This window comes from Simochromis diagramma, unplaced genomic scaffold (assembly GCF_900408965.1).
Source record: "Simochromis diagramma unplaced genomic scaffold, fSimDia1.1 OVJJ01000746.1, whole genome shotgun sequence".
Lineage (NCBI taxonomy): Eukaryota > Metazoa > Chordata > Actinopteri > Cichliformes > Cichlidae > Simochromis > Simochromis diagramma.
Genome location: NW_024386757.1, coordinates 4115850 through 4131428, shown reverse-complemented (window position 1 = coordinate 4131428; position 15579 = coordinate 4115850). Strand labels below are relative to the sequence as shown.

Sequence of the window (15579 nt, the reverse complement as noted above, 5' to 3'; positions counted from 1 at the left end):
TTGATGTCACTTGTGGGTAAATCTGATTAATTATGGCAGATTGTGTGAATGATGATGAAGTTGAAGTGTCGTTTTCAAATGGCAGATGATGTAATACTCCAAACCCATACAAAATGTTTTATATTTCATTACATTGTGTAAAATCTCACCACTTGATGTCAGTAGATTGCAGATTGCAGTCACCTGAGCTCTGTTTTCTTACCCTCCCAGTTCAATTGCATAATCATTGCTACGGTGGCTGCTGTAGGACAAATAACTCTGTTGTGAGTTTAGACTTTCAGTCTGCTGTTTACCTCAACTGTCAATATGTGTCCATGTCTATTAACTCTGGAGGAGGCTGTAAATTTTGGTGAAAGGGTCTGATACGGGTTGATAAGTTAGTGTAGCTCACTTCTATGTTTTTCCTGGTAGCGGCAGTTACCATTTGTTAGGTCCAGTTAGTATCTGTTAGTTGATGTTAGCCTCTGTTAGGTGCTGTTAGCTGACATTAGTACAACTTTCTTTGAAGTGGATCAAAATTGTTGATCTTGGACACTTAGCGAATAATCTCTTCCACAGTGTGAGAATGTAATCAAACTGTTTGTCAGAGGGAAAGACACTGAGCTACTACTCATGGATGGATGGATGGATGGATCAATAATGGCTCTTAGTAAAAGCAACTTGGAGAGAGATGAGGTTTTACAGTACAGAATATAATCTCCATGTCAAAGGCTTTTCTGGCATTGCAGCAGGTTGACTAGTTTGTTCAGCAAATGAAACATCAAACTGCAGACGTGTTGTCCTTACATATTTCAGATGGATTTTAAACATAAGTGGACTAATTTGCCTAATCTGTGAGGTTTTAGACCACGTGGAAATGCAGTCATCCAGTGAGCTGAAGACATTTTCAGGTCCTCTGTCTGTGTGTGTGAGAAACAAGGTTCAGGACTGAAAGTTCAAAGTATTTTTGGTGGAAATGTACTTTTATAATCCTTGGTTGCTGAAGATATGAATCTCTCTACTTCGCTCTATCTATCTGGAAAGCAATAGTGCTTTATGGTGAAGCAGACTAAAGAGATGTAAATCTTTGAACTCATACACTTTTCTTTACATTTTTTTTTCCATTGTATTTGGAAAGTACTTACGATTTATATGGTTATGATTATGGATTATGATTATGGTTATGATTAATTTTACTTATTTAGCATAAAGCAAAGACAATCTAATAACATTGGCACTCTGCAGCTCAGCTCGGTACATAAATCTACACTGCAGGCTGTTTCTGTGAAATAATGATGTTCTTTCAAAGTGAGAAATGTTGCTCTTTACAGTCCCTCTATCTTACTGGTTATACAGTGATCATTTCTTTCCCTCTCTTTGTGTCAGATAACAGCTTTTGATGAGCTTCAGGCAGATTTCAAGGTGCCAATCGATCAGGGCAACCCACTCCATGCGGTAGGTCTGCTTTCCCTGTTCATTTTTATTCATACACCCTTCTTTTACGGATTTCTTTTCATGATTATCTTACTGTCTGTGTGTTGCGTTATGAGAAAAAATGGAAAGTCCCGCATAATGCAAAAACATTGCAAGAAGTGGTTCTCAGTCTTTCCCAGTATATTTTGACTGTTTCTTCTCTGTTTCTCTTTCCATTAATTTCAAATCAAGCAGTTGGCAACATTCTAGTTTTGTATGCCGTCCTCTTCTCACTTCCTGGCTGAAAAGCAGACTCCTATTATAAGACTTCAGGCCAAAGTGTTAAGTATGAATGACTCATCTTTTACTAAAAACAACCTTGAATATGGTTATAAATAAAATCGAAGTGACAAGCCACAAACATAGGTAAATGTGGCCTGCCAATGATGATTTTAACATTGCAAGCCATTTCTAAACTGTCAACTCTAAATCCTCAACCCTAGATGTTTAATACAAGTTCATTGCTAGACACATGTCTACGGCAATATTTGCTGACTCACAATTATAAGAGGGATGCTAATCAAACTATATAGCTTGTGACATCATTACCTAAGCTTTCAACTGATTTCAAATGATTCTTCACCTTCCACTAACATGAAGCAATAATTCAGAGTAAAAAGCAACTGAAATATATATAATCAAGGGTTTATTTTTAATCATGAAGGAAAATAAATGCAAGTAAATTTCACTTGACCATATTCCACTAAATGTAATGACTTTGTACTTATGTAACAAAATTGTGGAGTTTTTTATGTAACAAAATCAGTCAAGTCAGCATTTGAGGCAGAAATTTATTTAAGTGTAAGTTTTTGGTTTTTGTGCAAAAATATTTTTTTTCTTTACTGCAGGACTTTTGTAAGTTGTGGGAGATACTATCACAGCTTAATAGATTAAAGTTCCTGCTGAATCATTTAGCAATATGATGTACATTTCAGCTAAGTATGTGATTTTTTTTTTTTTTTTAAAGCATGCAGAGACATCATTAAATTGTGTCATCGGCAGTTCTGATCTGGAAGCCCTTTCAGCAGGGCAGCATCATTTATCAGAGTTTTCCACAAGCAGCTTAACTTCAACCTTCCAAAGATGCAAAACATTGACAACCATTTTCTACTCTTTACAAGTAAAGTTCAGATCTGTTGGTTGAGATTCTAAAAATGATTTTTTTGATACTATTTATTTCAAAGAGGCTTTTTCGGTGATCTGATAGCAGTTTAACGTGCTGGCATTATGGCGCATTAGTACACTCTGCTAACGTTTCCATAAAAATAACAAAGGCAATCTTTTAACTCAGAAAAAGTCTTACAATAATAAATTATTGTTGTCACATTAATGCTTTTACAAAAGACTACAGTAGAGTCTTGTGTAAAATTATGAATAGAGGCTCATAATAATAAAAAAAAGTTAATACACAAAATATATAAATGTACACAATTTACATTTAAAATAAAAACAATAGAGAACAGAACCACAATAAAATAATACGTGAAAAATTTGCACTTTCTTCATTTCAGCTGACTGTGAAAGTCTTTAATGTGCATGGCTCTTATTTGTGCGAATCTCTTTTTTCCTGCCCTCAGTTTTATTATTACTGCAGATCCACCTTAGTTTTTGAGCAGAAGTTAAACGGGTAAAGAACAGACGAGATGACAACAACTTAATATGTTAAACAAGAGCAGAAAATATTCAAATCAATTTTATTTATATAGCACCAGTATCAATAGTCCCAGTATTTGCCTCAAGGTAGTTTGTATTTTAAGGTAAAGACCCACCAATAAGAGAGGTAAAACCCACTTGGTGACAGTGGGAAGAAAAAAACTCCCTTTTGACAGGAAGAAACCTCCGGCATGACCAGACTCAGGGAGGGACAGCCATCACAATGGGCTGGCGGTTAGGGGAGGAAGACAGGAAAAGACAAGAATTACTAGTGACTAAATGCAGAGTGGTGTTTAAACACATGATCCCAAGAAGTGTTACCAAAGATATTGTAGTGTAAAAGAAGATGCTAGAGAAGGTCAGCTTAGTCTTTTAATTGCATCAGCTCACTTGGGCACCATGTGGCATTTTAGCAAATTAAATATGGAAAACTACATGCCAGAACTTACTGTTACAGCAATCGCAAAATATCTCCAAACTACTGATAGCTTTAATTTAAAACTGAACTGAATAGATGAGACTTTTACTGTTACTGATAGAAATCTTGCTTTTTGAGTGTGATTTGCTCTCCACATTTCAGACTGGTTCTTCCCTCATGAGAACCGAGGAGACACAAAGATACGAAGCTGCAAGCCAATCCCTGACAATGTTTGAAACTAATTGATTTGACTGTAAACATTAACTGTTTTGGACTTTTGGACTAACACACACAAAAAGAGCTTGAAGTTGGTCCAATCCCAAGATTAAAGACCACAAAGGTCATACACTTCCTGACTTCAGACTGACGTGTGCAGACAAAACATCTATGTTAACCTTTATGGCTTTCATTCTCCTACAAATGTGCCGCGTTTGAATTTTGTTACTGCGATGCTGTGATTAAAGGGGATCATTTTTTACATCCACATATATGCAGAAAATTATAGGCAGGAATAAAATCTCATGTAGGGCAACATATATTCAAAAGATAGCCCTTTTGGATTTAGTTATATGGGTAAGAGTTTTAGGAACTCAGCGCCCAGCAGCAGCTTTACGATTGGTTGGTTTGTATAAATTTCTTTTTTTAATCTAATTCATTCCCTTCTCTTTCTTCTTCCTCCCAAACATAAAATTATTCCGTGTTACCACTCCCAAAAGCGATCAGGAGATGTTGCAGAGAAAGATGTTCTTCGGGGTTGGTTAGCGTGGGAAACCTACTCTCGGTGAAATTGTTTCAGGATCAGTTCCAGGGCTCTAAACCCCTCTCCCCAGAGTATTCTGAGCTTTTACAGTTGGCTCTTAATTATGCACACTGCTACAGCACCAGCAGTGAGCCTGAAGGTGACATTGACTTAAAAGCTCTGGACTGTATAGCTTCTTAGGACTATTGACTTCTATACGTACATGCTTGGGGATGGGTGTCAGAAGCAGGGGGAAAAAGTTGCAGAAAGAGGAAGACTTCCGAAAAAAATTGCAAACTGGGTGAAAGAGTTTGAGATGGAAGCTGGTAGACAGAAAAGGGGAGAAATGGCTGAATGAGGATTTCGTAAGAGGCAAATGAAAAGGACTCTTCAGATTGAAAGGCATTTTCAAAACTCTGAAAACAGTGCATTAGACCAGATTTCCCCGCTCAGTACCACTTTCATATTTTGTCATATTTGCATATCATTATGCAATGCTGAACGTATCAAAGAAACCAGCGAGGGAATGGGTACAAAAGGTTCCATCTAATTTTTACTTCCATTTTTCTTTCTTCTCTCACTCTCCCACATTTCCTTAACCCATCCCTCCCCCATTCTCCTCCTCCTTCTTACATGAAACGCATCACTGCAGTCAATATTAACATGAAAATGTGGCCTTGAATTGCATGATTTCTTTCCAAAATACACATTCATTAAAGGCATTGTTAAAGTTCTGGCTACTCGTAAAAGTTTTTACGGTGAGTTCAACTTGATGTTTTAGTTTTCTGCTGGGTTCCCAGGGGCCTTGAAAATCTTAGAAATTTTGGGGGAATGGGAAAACCTCAGAACAGATTGTAAGAAAATAAAGCAACTCTCTCAAAATTACATTTAATTGATTAAGTCAGGAACTGCATAAAAGGAGGGGATGAGTGGAAGTGGGTTGCAAAGTGGGTATTCAACTCTTTTCAGGATAAAGTGTGTTAAAGAGCCACTGTATGACATCTGGTGCTTTCTTTTTCTTTCTTTCTGTGTGTGTAGTGTGTGTATTAATTTCTTTCTGGGGACCAAAAATTGGAGGTTTACGATACTTGTGGGGACCAACAGCCGTTATGGGTGACTAAAATCCCAGTCCCCACAAGTTTGAAGGCATTTTTGAGACTCAAAATGTTGTTTGAGTGTCAAAGTATCAGTTAGGTTATGGTTAGGTTAGAGTTAGGGAAAGCATTATATCAATGAGATGTCCCCACAAGGATATAGTGTGAGTGTGGACACTAATAAATTTAACTAGGCCATGTAAGCCTTAACTGAAAGGTTGAAATTACAATAAGACACAATACAAATTTTACTGAATAACTTACACAGTGTTTTTTTGTTTTTTGTTTTTTCATTAAAAGGACTAAGAATACCAAATTTCCCACATATTTTGCACACATCTTGGTTTTTGGTATACAATAAGAAAACATTCTCTCATTTACCTTTCTGGCAGTTTGATTGTTTCATTCTGAACAGCCACACTTTTCCCTCCATCTCTCTAACACACACACGGCCTCTTACTGAAACTGTCCATGTGATCTGTCTCTCCCTAACTTTTGCATAATATCTCTCAGTTTTCTTTTCCTCCTTCCGCTCTGTCTGTCTCCATCTTTCTTGCTTGAAACCAGCAAGTCTAATTAGCAGTTGCTGTCAGCCTGCTCCCTGAGGGAGGAACCTCACACTGGGCACATTCTTCATGCAGACACATGGTCAGGTGCTATCTCTCGGCATCACTGTCTATCCATCCCTGCTGCACAGTAAACTTTATGTAAAAGTTGCTCTCTTGTTGTTTCCCCTCTAACTGCCACACACACACACACACACACACACACACTCAAATATGGAGTAGCAATCTGGGAAACTTGGAGGAATAAATTTATGAAAAATGTCACATCACATGGAGGAATGGTTTTTACCCATAAAACATATGGACTGTTTTTTACTGGAGGCAGATGTTCTGGTGGGTTTCTAAAGTTGTTTTTCCAGAATTTGTATGTGTGTTTTTATCATTTTATGGCTGTTTTTCAATCAGGATAGCTTGTGAAAATGGAAGACCAGAATTAGGATTTTATTGAATTAGCTGACCTGCAGACAGCTGAGACTGAAGAAGTCACTTGTATGAGCGATGAAAAGTTTCTCCACTGAAAACGTTATGTCCAGATGAACAGAATTAACATTTTTGGAATACTAGTTCAGATCAAAGAAATAATTGGCTCAACAGATCTTTGACTCCAGGGTTGTTCCTGTTTTCCTTGACCAGTGACAAATAGTAAGATGTCCTAGCTTTGTGGAGGGCTTTTTTTTTTTTTTTAGAGAGAGTAACAAACTATTTTAAATAGACATCAAATAGGTCAAATAGAGATCTTTTAAATCTTTTACTGCATTGTGCAAGAACTCCATGTGAGAAAGCATTTTCAAGTAAGGATCAAGTTAATGTGGGCCTACAGCGGTGTCAATTAATATGGGTATTTTCAGATGTTGCTTTATTGTACAGTCCCAACAACAAACATGAATGCGCAAGTTGCAAGTTTTTTGGCATGATAAAAAACCTCTTGCAGGCAATGCTTCGATGGGTATTCAGAGTCAAAGCAACATCCACATGAATGTCAGAGCAGAACACTACATTGTAAAGATTTAATGTTCACTGGAGTACACATTATCACACAAGAACATATTCTGTTCTACACAATCCTAAAAAACAGCTTGCTTTGCAATTACTGTTAGGAGTTCACACATTTCAGTGGTGCGCACACTGATGCACACAAACACAGATGTCCTGTGAGGAAAACACATTTTACTATTCATTACATTGTTGCCTTAAGTGGAATTTCCTCCCTGTGGCCTCTGATGCCTATATGACTGACTATAGTGAGGCTCCTTGTGCCACCATATTCCCATCCACTATTATAAAGGGATGAACCTGTAGCCAGCGGCACTGATAAAATTGTCTGAGTTGACATCAGAGTGATAAGTGAGAAGAAAGATGACAAAAAGAGAAACTGGGATTTTGTGGCTTTTGAGTGTTTCCAATATTCATTTTTTGCTCAGCGTCAGCATCACACCAAGCATGCAGGCAAAACTGATGGCAGCTTCTATAGCCTCTTCAAACTTCTTTAAATGCTACCGCAACCCATCCAACACTTTCTCTCCATTGCCTGTCACCTTTAGACACCTAGTGACATCATTTTGCAGAATTTAAACATTATGAACAAACTTCATCAGTTTATTAAGTGTACGCTAGGCAGGTCCTTTTAACATCCTTCAGGCTACAAGAAAACCATTTTAGGGTGTGGTTAAGTCATGGTTAGAAACTAGAAGATGTTCCCTTTAAGTATGAAAAATAGGTGAATAATACATATAAACGGGTAGCTGTGATGTAACTAGGACCCTTACGCTAAACAGGTCACTGGTGACCTTAAACTGCTCTGCCTCTTAAAATGAAGGTAACTTTAATTTCCCCACTCCATCTATCCCTCTCCAACCCACTCTCCCCTTCTTTTTCATTTCCTGTTTATACTTCCATGCTGCTCGCTTGTTTGTCAACCAAAGTAACATTTCAAAGAGGCATCAGCCTAATTGCTTGCAAATGAGTAGACAGTTGTGGGGGGGTGGGGGGTGCACACATACACCCACAAACACACATTACTGAACATATAATAGCAGAATATATTTGTCTTTCACACCCGGCAGGAGATGAAGGCAAGGGGAGACGGTGCAGAAGTGAATTGGACTGGTCCCTGATGAGATGCTCAGTTCCGGACATTAGCAGTGGAGATAATTGGCTATCAGACAGAGTCCGTCATGGCTGCTGTGGCTTGTTTATGTCAGAAAGATAGGACTATGTGCAACTGTCTCTAAGTCTAGTGATTGAGGTCACATCAGAGGACAGAGGGAGAGTTCAAATTGTCTGTTAATATAAATTCTTACCAAGAACTTTTCAGCATATCCTCAGAGTTAAAGTTCCCTCAGCTAAAACATCTTTATCTTATATTTTAAATTTCTAAATTAATTTTCTATAATCTCTATATCTCTATATAAAATGTAATTTATATTTAAAGTTTCCTTTAAATCCTTTAAAAAGTAGATTCCTCCATGCTTTTGCCTGTATCTGGAAGATAACACACTACTACCATAGACTGTGGTGATACTGTATCTAGAAGCCATTTCCTAACCACCATTAACCTGTTAACGTCCACCAGTGGACTTTGCAATCAACTGGGATTTTGTCTCATCCAGGCAACTTACGGCATTTTCAGTATTATGGAAAGGTAAGTTGTAGTGCAGATGTATTTGAGAGCAGGTTACGTTCAAGATTAGAGATCAGCAGGTATCAAATTATCACCAACCAGTCCTCCGGAATATAGTGTCATCATTCCTGGAAGATCCCTCAGACCCTCGTTGTCCAGGAGGGTCTAAAGTCCTGGTGTTTATTTGATAAGCATCAGTGAGTAATCTAGATTCTTAGACACAACTTTATTCATTTCTTAGCATCTCAGCATTTCTCAGAAGTATAGATGGGAAGTTTCATTACAAGTTTCATCAATCTGCAGTAAACTAACACTACAAATTGTGGATGAATTTCAGAATAATATTCCTGAATGTAAAAATATGAACACTCTGAATATCTTGGCATTGACATGGCCCTGTGAATTGGAGTCATGTAAGGTTAAAACAAACTCAGCCCTAACCCTCACCTTGTTACTGTTGATCTCATGGATGTTAAGAGCCTGAAAGGGACATGGCTGAAAATCACTATTGGATGACCTTAATCTTCATGTTAGGGATGCACTGATACCGATACCGGTATCGGGTATCGGCCTCGATACCACATTTTCTAAAGTACTCGTACTCGTTAAAAGTCCCCCGATACCGAGGACCGATACCACGGTCTGAGACTTGTCTATGTTTGAGTGGCATGTAAGGGGTTAATCACAGGCGCCGAGTGCCCGCCCCCAGGCCCCGAGTGCCCGCCCCGGCTGCAGCTCAGAGCGGGGAGAAAGCGAGGCGAGACATATCAGCTGTGTGGAACTATTTCAAAGTGAACGAAGACGCGAAAACAAAGGCGGACTGCAAATTGTGCTCAGCGAAATTGTCCAGAGGAGGCTCTAAAGGTAGCGCATTTAACACAAGCAATTTAATCAAGCACCTAAAATCCCAACACAACAACGAGTACAAAGAGTTTACCCACGCTTATTTACCCACGCTTTTTAGCACAGAGGAGCATAGCTGATGCTATAGCAGTGGGACGGAAAATAGTTGGGCATTTTAAACATTCCGCCTTAGCCTACTCCTGCCTCGAGGACATTCAGGGACAGCTCAACCAGCCAATAAAGAGACTGCAGCAGGACGTACAGACGCGCTGGAACAGCACGTATTACATGCTCCAGTCCCTCATTGAGCAAAAGCGAGTGCACGAACTCCCTGGCTGTATCCCAATTCAGGGTCTGCAGCCTTAAAGTACGCAGCCTCAACGATCCTCAAGGGCCGCGTACTTAAAGACCGCTAAGGCCGGAAGTGCGAGGCTTGTGAAATGGGACGGTCTAGCCTCCGTTGCGCTGCCCAGGTTGCCTAGCAACCATGATACTAACAGCTGGAAACGTTACATACAGCATTGTTTGACAGAAATGAAGGAGAAAATCTTTTGTTCATTTGTTTGTTTGTTTCTACATGAGCTTTGATCATTCTCTGTAAGATTAAGGTCAGCTATTGAACGGCGTATATTTTAAAGTAAAGGCTTTAAAACCAAGTTTGTACAAACGTCATTAATGTCACATAACTTTGCCGACATGTGGCCAACAGTAATGTTTTAATGTTCTTCGTTATTAAACATTTGCACATAAATAAGTGACATAATATTCAGTACTTACTTAAAGTTTACTCTTTGGGCGACCCTGTCCGCCGTTTTTTTCGGCAAAATTATCCACACCCACCGCCGCGCTATGCATTCTGGGATATGTTGGGTCACGAAGTCTACACCGCCACGTCCTTAAAATTCAGGGAAATGAAGGACGCATTTGAGGGTCGCATTTCGAGCAGCCTTCGAATTGGGACAGCCTTCGTCGTGTCGCGGTGACGTAATCGGCCTTGAAATGCGGCCTTTAAGGCTGCAGACCCTGAATTGGGATACAGCCCCTGACTATCTCACCGCTCACCAATGGGCTCTTATGGAGACGACTGTTGCCATCCTCGCCCCCTTTGAGGAACTAACTAAAAAAGTGAGCAGCTACGACGCACTAGCCTCTGATGTCATCCCAGCTGTGACTGTGCTAGTGAGACTTCTAAACAGAGAAACAGACGAACAAATTTAAAATTAAATTTTGTTTTTTTATAATTATTTATTCTGTAATATGTTGCATAGAACATGCTTTTCATTTTAAATAAATGTTCTTAATTCCAAACTAGTCCCTTGTTTGTTTGTTTGTTTTTTGTTAAATTATAGGACTAAAGCTGTTACCTGCAAATTTAAATCATGTTTTTATTAAGTAATCGGTATCGGTATCGGCGAGTACTGAAATGCAAGTACTCGTACTCGTTTCCAAAAAAGTGGTATCGGTGCATCCCTACTTCATGTCCTCACCCAGCACTGCATTATTAATAGGAATGATTCTGTCATGGATATCACTGCATGGACTCAGGATCACTTCCAAAGTCATTTACCATGCCATCGACAAGTATGGGTTAAAGTTCCATCAAGCAAAGAAAAACCTATTGGTGAACATGATCCAGAAACATCACCATCTTCTCTGTGCCAAAGCTCATTTAAACGGGTTTGAGGCAAAGTGCAAACATTTCTGTGGTTCACAAGAATCAAAATGTAAAATTATTTTTCAAATACAAGGATTTTCCTCCAGACTATGAGGGAGAGCAATCAGTTTGTTAGCAGTGTTCAGTTCAAAAGCCTCCATCACTGATGTTATGGGGATGCATTAGTGCCAATAGAACTGCCAGCTTGCACATCTGGAGGGCACATCAATGCTGAAAGGCATATACAGTTTTTAGAGCAATATGCTCCCATGCAGATCTTTTTGGGGAAAGGCTTGCGTATTTCAGCAAGATAATGACAAAGACCTAGACACGTTAAATGGACTGATTCTTATAAAGCACTTCAGCACTTGAAGTGCTTTATACAACTTGTTTCATTCATCCATGCTTTTTCTAAGTACTTTCTATCTAACATTCACACATATTCATAATCTGATGGATGTATCGGAGAGCAACTTGGGGTTAGTATCTTGTCCAAGGATATGTGGGGATCAAACCACCAACCTTCCAATCAGTGGATCTCCTCAGCTGCAGCCACTCCAGAATTGTTGATCTTTTAATTTCCAGAATCAGATGGATGTTAAATTCTCACCCCAACCAGTCGCAGCAGATGACCACCCCTCCCTGAGCCTGGTTCTGCCAGAGGTTTCTTCCTTTTAAAAGGGAGTTTCTCCTTCCCACTGTTGCCAAAGTGCTTGCTCATAGAGTGTCGTATGATTGATGGGTTTTTCTCTGTATGTATTATTGTAGGGTCTACCTTATAGAGTGCCTTGAGGCAACTGTTCTTGTGATTTGGCGCTGTAAATAAAATTGATTGAAATTGAATTGAATTAAGTTGATGAGCAGATTGTGGAGAGTTTTTCAAAGAGTAGTCAAATAATTATGAGTATAAACAGCATCTATCTATAGAGGTAAAGTCCCATTAATCTTGGGAATGAGGTTCTTAACACCTAAATGCTATAAAGAGATACAATGGCCACCTTCATTTTCCCACCATGTTTTATTTATGTCCTACACTCTCATCTCTCGCTGTTCTTGCAGTGGTGTTACCTCAGAGCTGTTTGCAGCCTCCAACCCAGGAACATCTGGTTTCATTATTTACAGCGCAGACATAAATTAGTCATTTTCCAGAAGGAACCTCTGTTGCAGTCTGTACTTCTTAAAAATAATAATCAAATATTCATTTTACATCCTCATCAGTTGTAGGAAATGAGTATGTGAGTATTTATTACAAACGTGCTGCGTTCTAACGTTTGAGTCTAAGGTTTATTTTTCAACAGGATCTTGAGCTTTATTGTGAAAGGTTTATGTGGAAAATAAACAACCGGACACGCGATGGTTTTACCATCATTGTTGCTAACGACAACGCATAAAAAAGGCGCTTGTCCATCCGTAGTGTGGTTATATAAAATATAAGAGAAAGAGAGAACTTTAAGAAATTAATATAGCCACTACAGTGACCATCAAAACGATGAAAAAATATTGCCGTAAACAGTTTATTTTGCGACACCACGAAACAAACGATAGCGTAAAATGAAACGATAGACGTTTTTATATTGTCATCCGATATATATCCTTATATCGAACAACCCTAGTATGAAACCAGTTACAGACTAGGGCATTGCCAAAGTTTTAGTATCAAGAAGGTAGCTAAGTCCTGGCACTGGACAGCAATAGTTACGTCAAATATCTCATAACACAGAATTTTTTTACATGTTGATATGATGTTGATGCATATGAGATATCACTGGCATATTTTAAGTATATGGAGCTCATGTCAGAGTGACTTGCTTAATGAAATGGGAAACTGGATTAATACATAAAATAGCACTGAACCTGGTAAATTACCAACAAATCTAGCTACAGTGATTTCACTTTCTGTTCATTGACTATATTCTAATAATAAGCAATTCATAATAACAATAAGAATTCTATTAATAATGTTGTTGTTACTAATGAGAAGCTCAAGTTCTGAACTAAAATTACATTCACAAAATTAAACTTCAACACTTCAAACAAATTACAGTGAATATAAGAATCAAAGTTAAGCCTCGGGCTGAATACAAATCATATTTCATGGTGTTGCTGTGTGTTTGAAATAACTCACCGCCAGAACGGACAGAAGCCACTTCTCACTGCCTCTGCGCACGCGCACACACACACACACACACACACACACACACACACACACACACACACACACACACACACACACACACACACACACACAGAGCATCTTGTCTCTCTAAGCCTATGTCTTTCCAATGAGAGCCTTCTTCTGTCTCTGACACAGACACACACACACACACACACACAGGGAAGGATTCTCGCTGACACATTTTTGCAGAAAAATCTAATTCATGTGCTCTCCGCCTGCAGTAAGCATTAAAAAATGTGGTATAAAAAATGTGCAGGTAGGTTAAAAACCGCAAAGGGCTTAAATTTAGGTCAAACTATGCTGTAAACAGATGCAGAGACTGCCCGTGGCTTTCAGTATGTGAGGAAGGATGACAATAAGCAGTGCTGCAGAGCAATGTTCATAAACTCTGTATTCATAGGCACCCGAGTGTGTTTTCACTCCAGTTATTTCAGCTCATTTTCATGCATTTTATTACCGTTTTTCTTATGTGGTAACTAAATATCGGTTCAGCTTTTGACATGCTACCTTTGATGTTCTCCACGTGGATAAATATTTTTTCATATACTTCATCATTCCCACAGAGCCTCTGTTGTTGACATTTGCAGACGGTTTATGAGGCGCAGAGATAAACTCAAAATGACTGTCCACAAGCACAAGCGGGCTGACACTCGGGTCAATACATGATTTATAAGCAGTCGGTATTTTGCATTGCTCCCCTGTGGACTTGCAGCACCGCCAGTCAAATGCAGGTTGCGTCATCCATAGGAATTGATTAATATTTGATCATGATGTTAAAAGCAGTGGTGAAATAGCTGCTTTTAGAGTCAGCATTGTGGTGAGTGCTGATTTAAGCATCTTACAGCTTAATATACAAGCTGAGAACACTCAAATATTAAAACTTATATAAACAAGTAGCAGCCACCATTACTGCTGGGAGAAAGCTCCACAAATCAGCTATGTATGAATGAATAACTTTCTCTACCAGTGTGGAGAAAAAATGACCATAGTGCAGGAGAACCTGATCTCCAGACTAGATGTTTCCTGTTGTTCAGCTGGGTACAAATTCAAATGTTTTCAGAATGTATATGTTACCCACCACTACCACGTATCACAGGAGCATCAACTGAAGCCAAAATGCACAGACTTCGCCCAGTTCTTCCAGGGTGGATACCCAGGTCAAATAAAAGACATAATTTGTCCACTATATCCAGGACTGCCCTGGGATCTTCTCCCAGTTTTACATGACTGAAACACATGAGAGCTTCCAGAAGACATTCTGCTTTCGATTTGGGGGATCAGTGACTCTCCTCTGATCCTGAATGAGTGAGTTATGTACTCTTAGGGTAAGGCTAGATGGAGGAAGCAATTAGAAATAAGTGAATTGAAAACTTTGTCTTCAGCTCTCTCTTCAACATAAGTGCTAAATTCATTGACCAATAATTTTCTCCAACAGATTTTTCTGTAGAAGGAAAATGAGCACATCTTAATTCAGTCATCCGTCCATCCTCTTCCGCTTATCCAATTCAGGGTCGTGGGCTGGGCTGGAGCCTATCACAGCTGTGATAAGGCAAGAGGCAGGGTACACCCTGGAAAGACTGTCAGTCTGTCACAGGGCTAACACAGATGGGCCATTTAGAATAACCAGTTAGCCTAACCCCTAACTGCAGTCCAAAGACTTTAGGGGGAAGCTGCAGTACCTGGAGAAAACCCAGACAGACAAACAAGAACATGCAAACTCAACACAGAAAGTCCCTAATGGACCTTCTTGCTCTGAGGGAACAGTGCTAATCACCACGCCACCGTGCTTCCCCACATTATCTCAAATTCTGTGCAGTAGCAAAATTGGGATAACCATTGATTTTTCACCTTCAGCACTGGCTCTCAAAAGAAGTGCAACTTAACAGTGCAAGGACAAATGTGCAGTATTTCTGTAGTTTCGTCTTTCATCATAACTTTTCCGTTTGCTCCTCTTACAGAGGGAGAGACTGCGAAACATCGAGAGGATCTGCAACCTGCTGAGGAAGGTAAGCAGTGAACAACAATTTTCATTCATCTTGTGCAAGTCCTATACATGGTCAGAAACAAAGCAGATTGGAGACTGGTAGGGAAGTGCACAGAATAAGAGGGAAAGAAGAAATGCATCTTGTAGTGAAAATTCCGTTTTCAGGTGACATCTGATACAATGTATCCAGAAAGCGTTCACAGCGCTTGACTTGTTCCACATTTTTTTCATGTAACAGCTTTATTCCAAAATGGAATCAGTTCATTTTCCCAAAAAATTCTATACACAATACCCCCTGATGACACATTGAAAAACCTTTACTTGAAATTCTTACATATTTATTGAAAATAGAAAGCAAATATAAATTGTGTACATAAGTA

The 15579-nt window shown here is 39.1% G+C and overlaps 1 protein-coding gene across 5 annotated transcripts in view; it reads left to right on the top strand.

Moving 5' to 3' along the window:
• cnih3 (cornichon family AMPA receptor auxiliary protein 3) overlaps positions 1–15579 on the top strand; it is a 142309-nt gene that overhangs the window by 38080 nt on the left and 88650 nt on the right. For all 5 annotated transcript variants that reach the window (XM_040028410.1, XM_040028400.1, XM_040028393.1 and 2 more), the window contains exons 2-3: positions 1366–1434; positions 15174–15221. In XM_040028410.1, coding sequence (XP_039884344.1) covers positions 1366–1434; positions 15174–15221 — 117 coding nt within the window. The remainder of the gene's footprint in view (positions 1–1365; positions 1435–15173; positions 15222–15579) is intronic.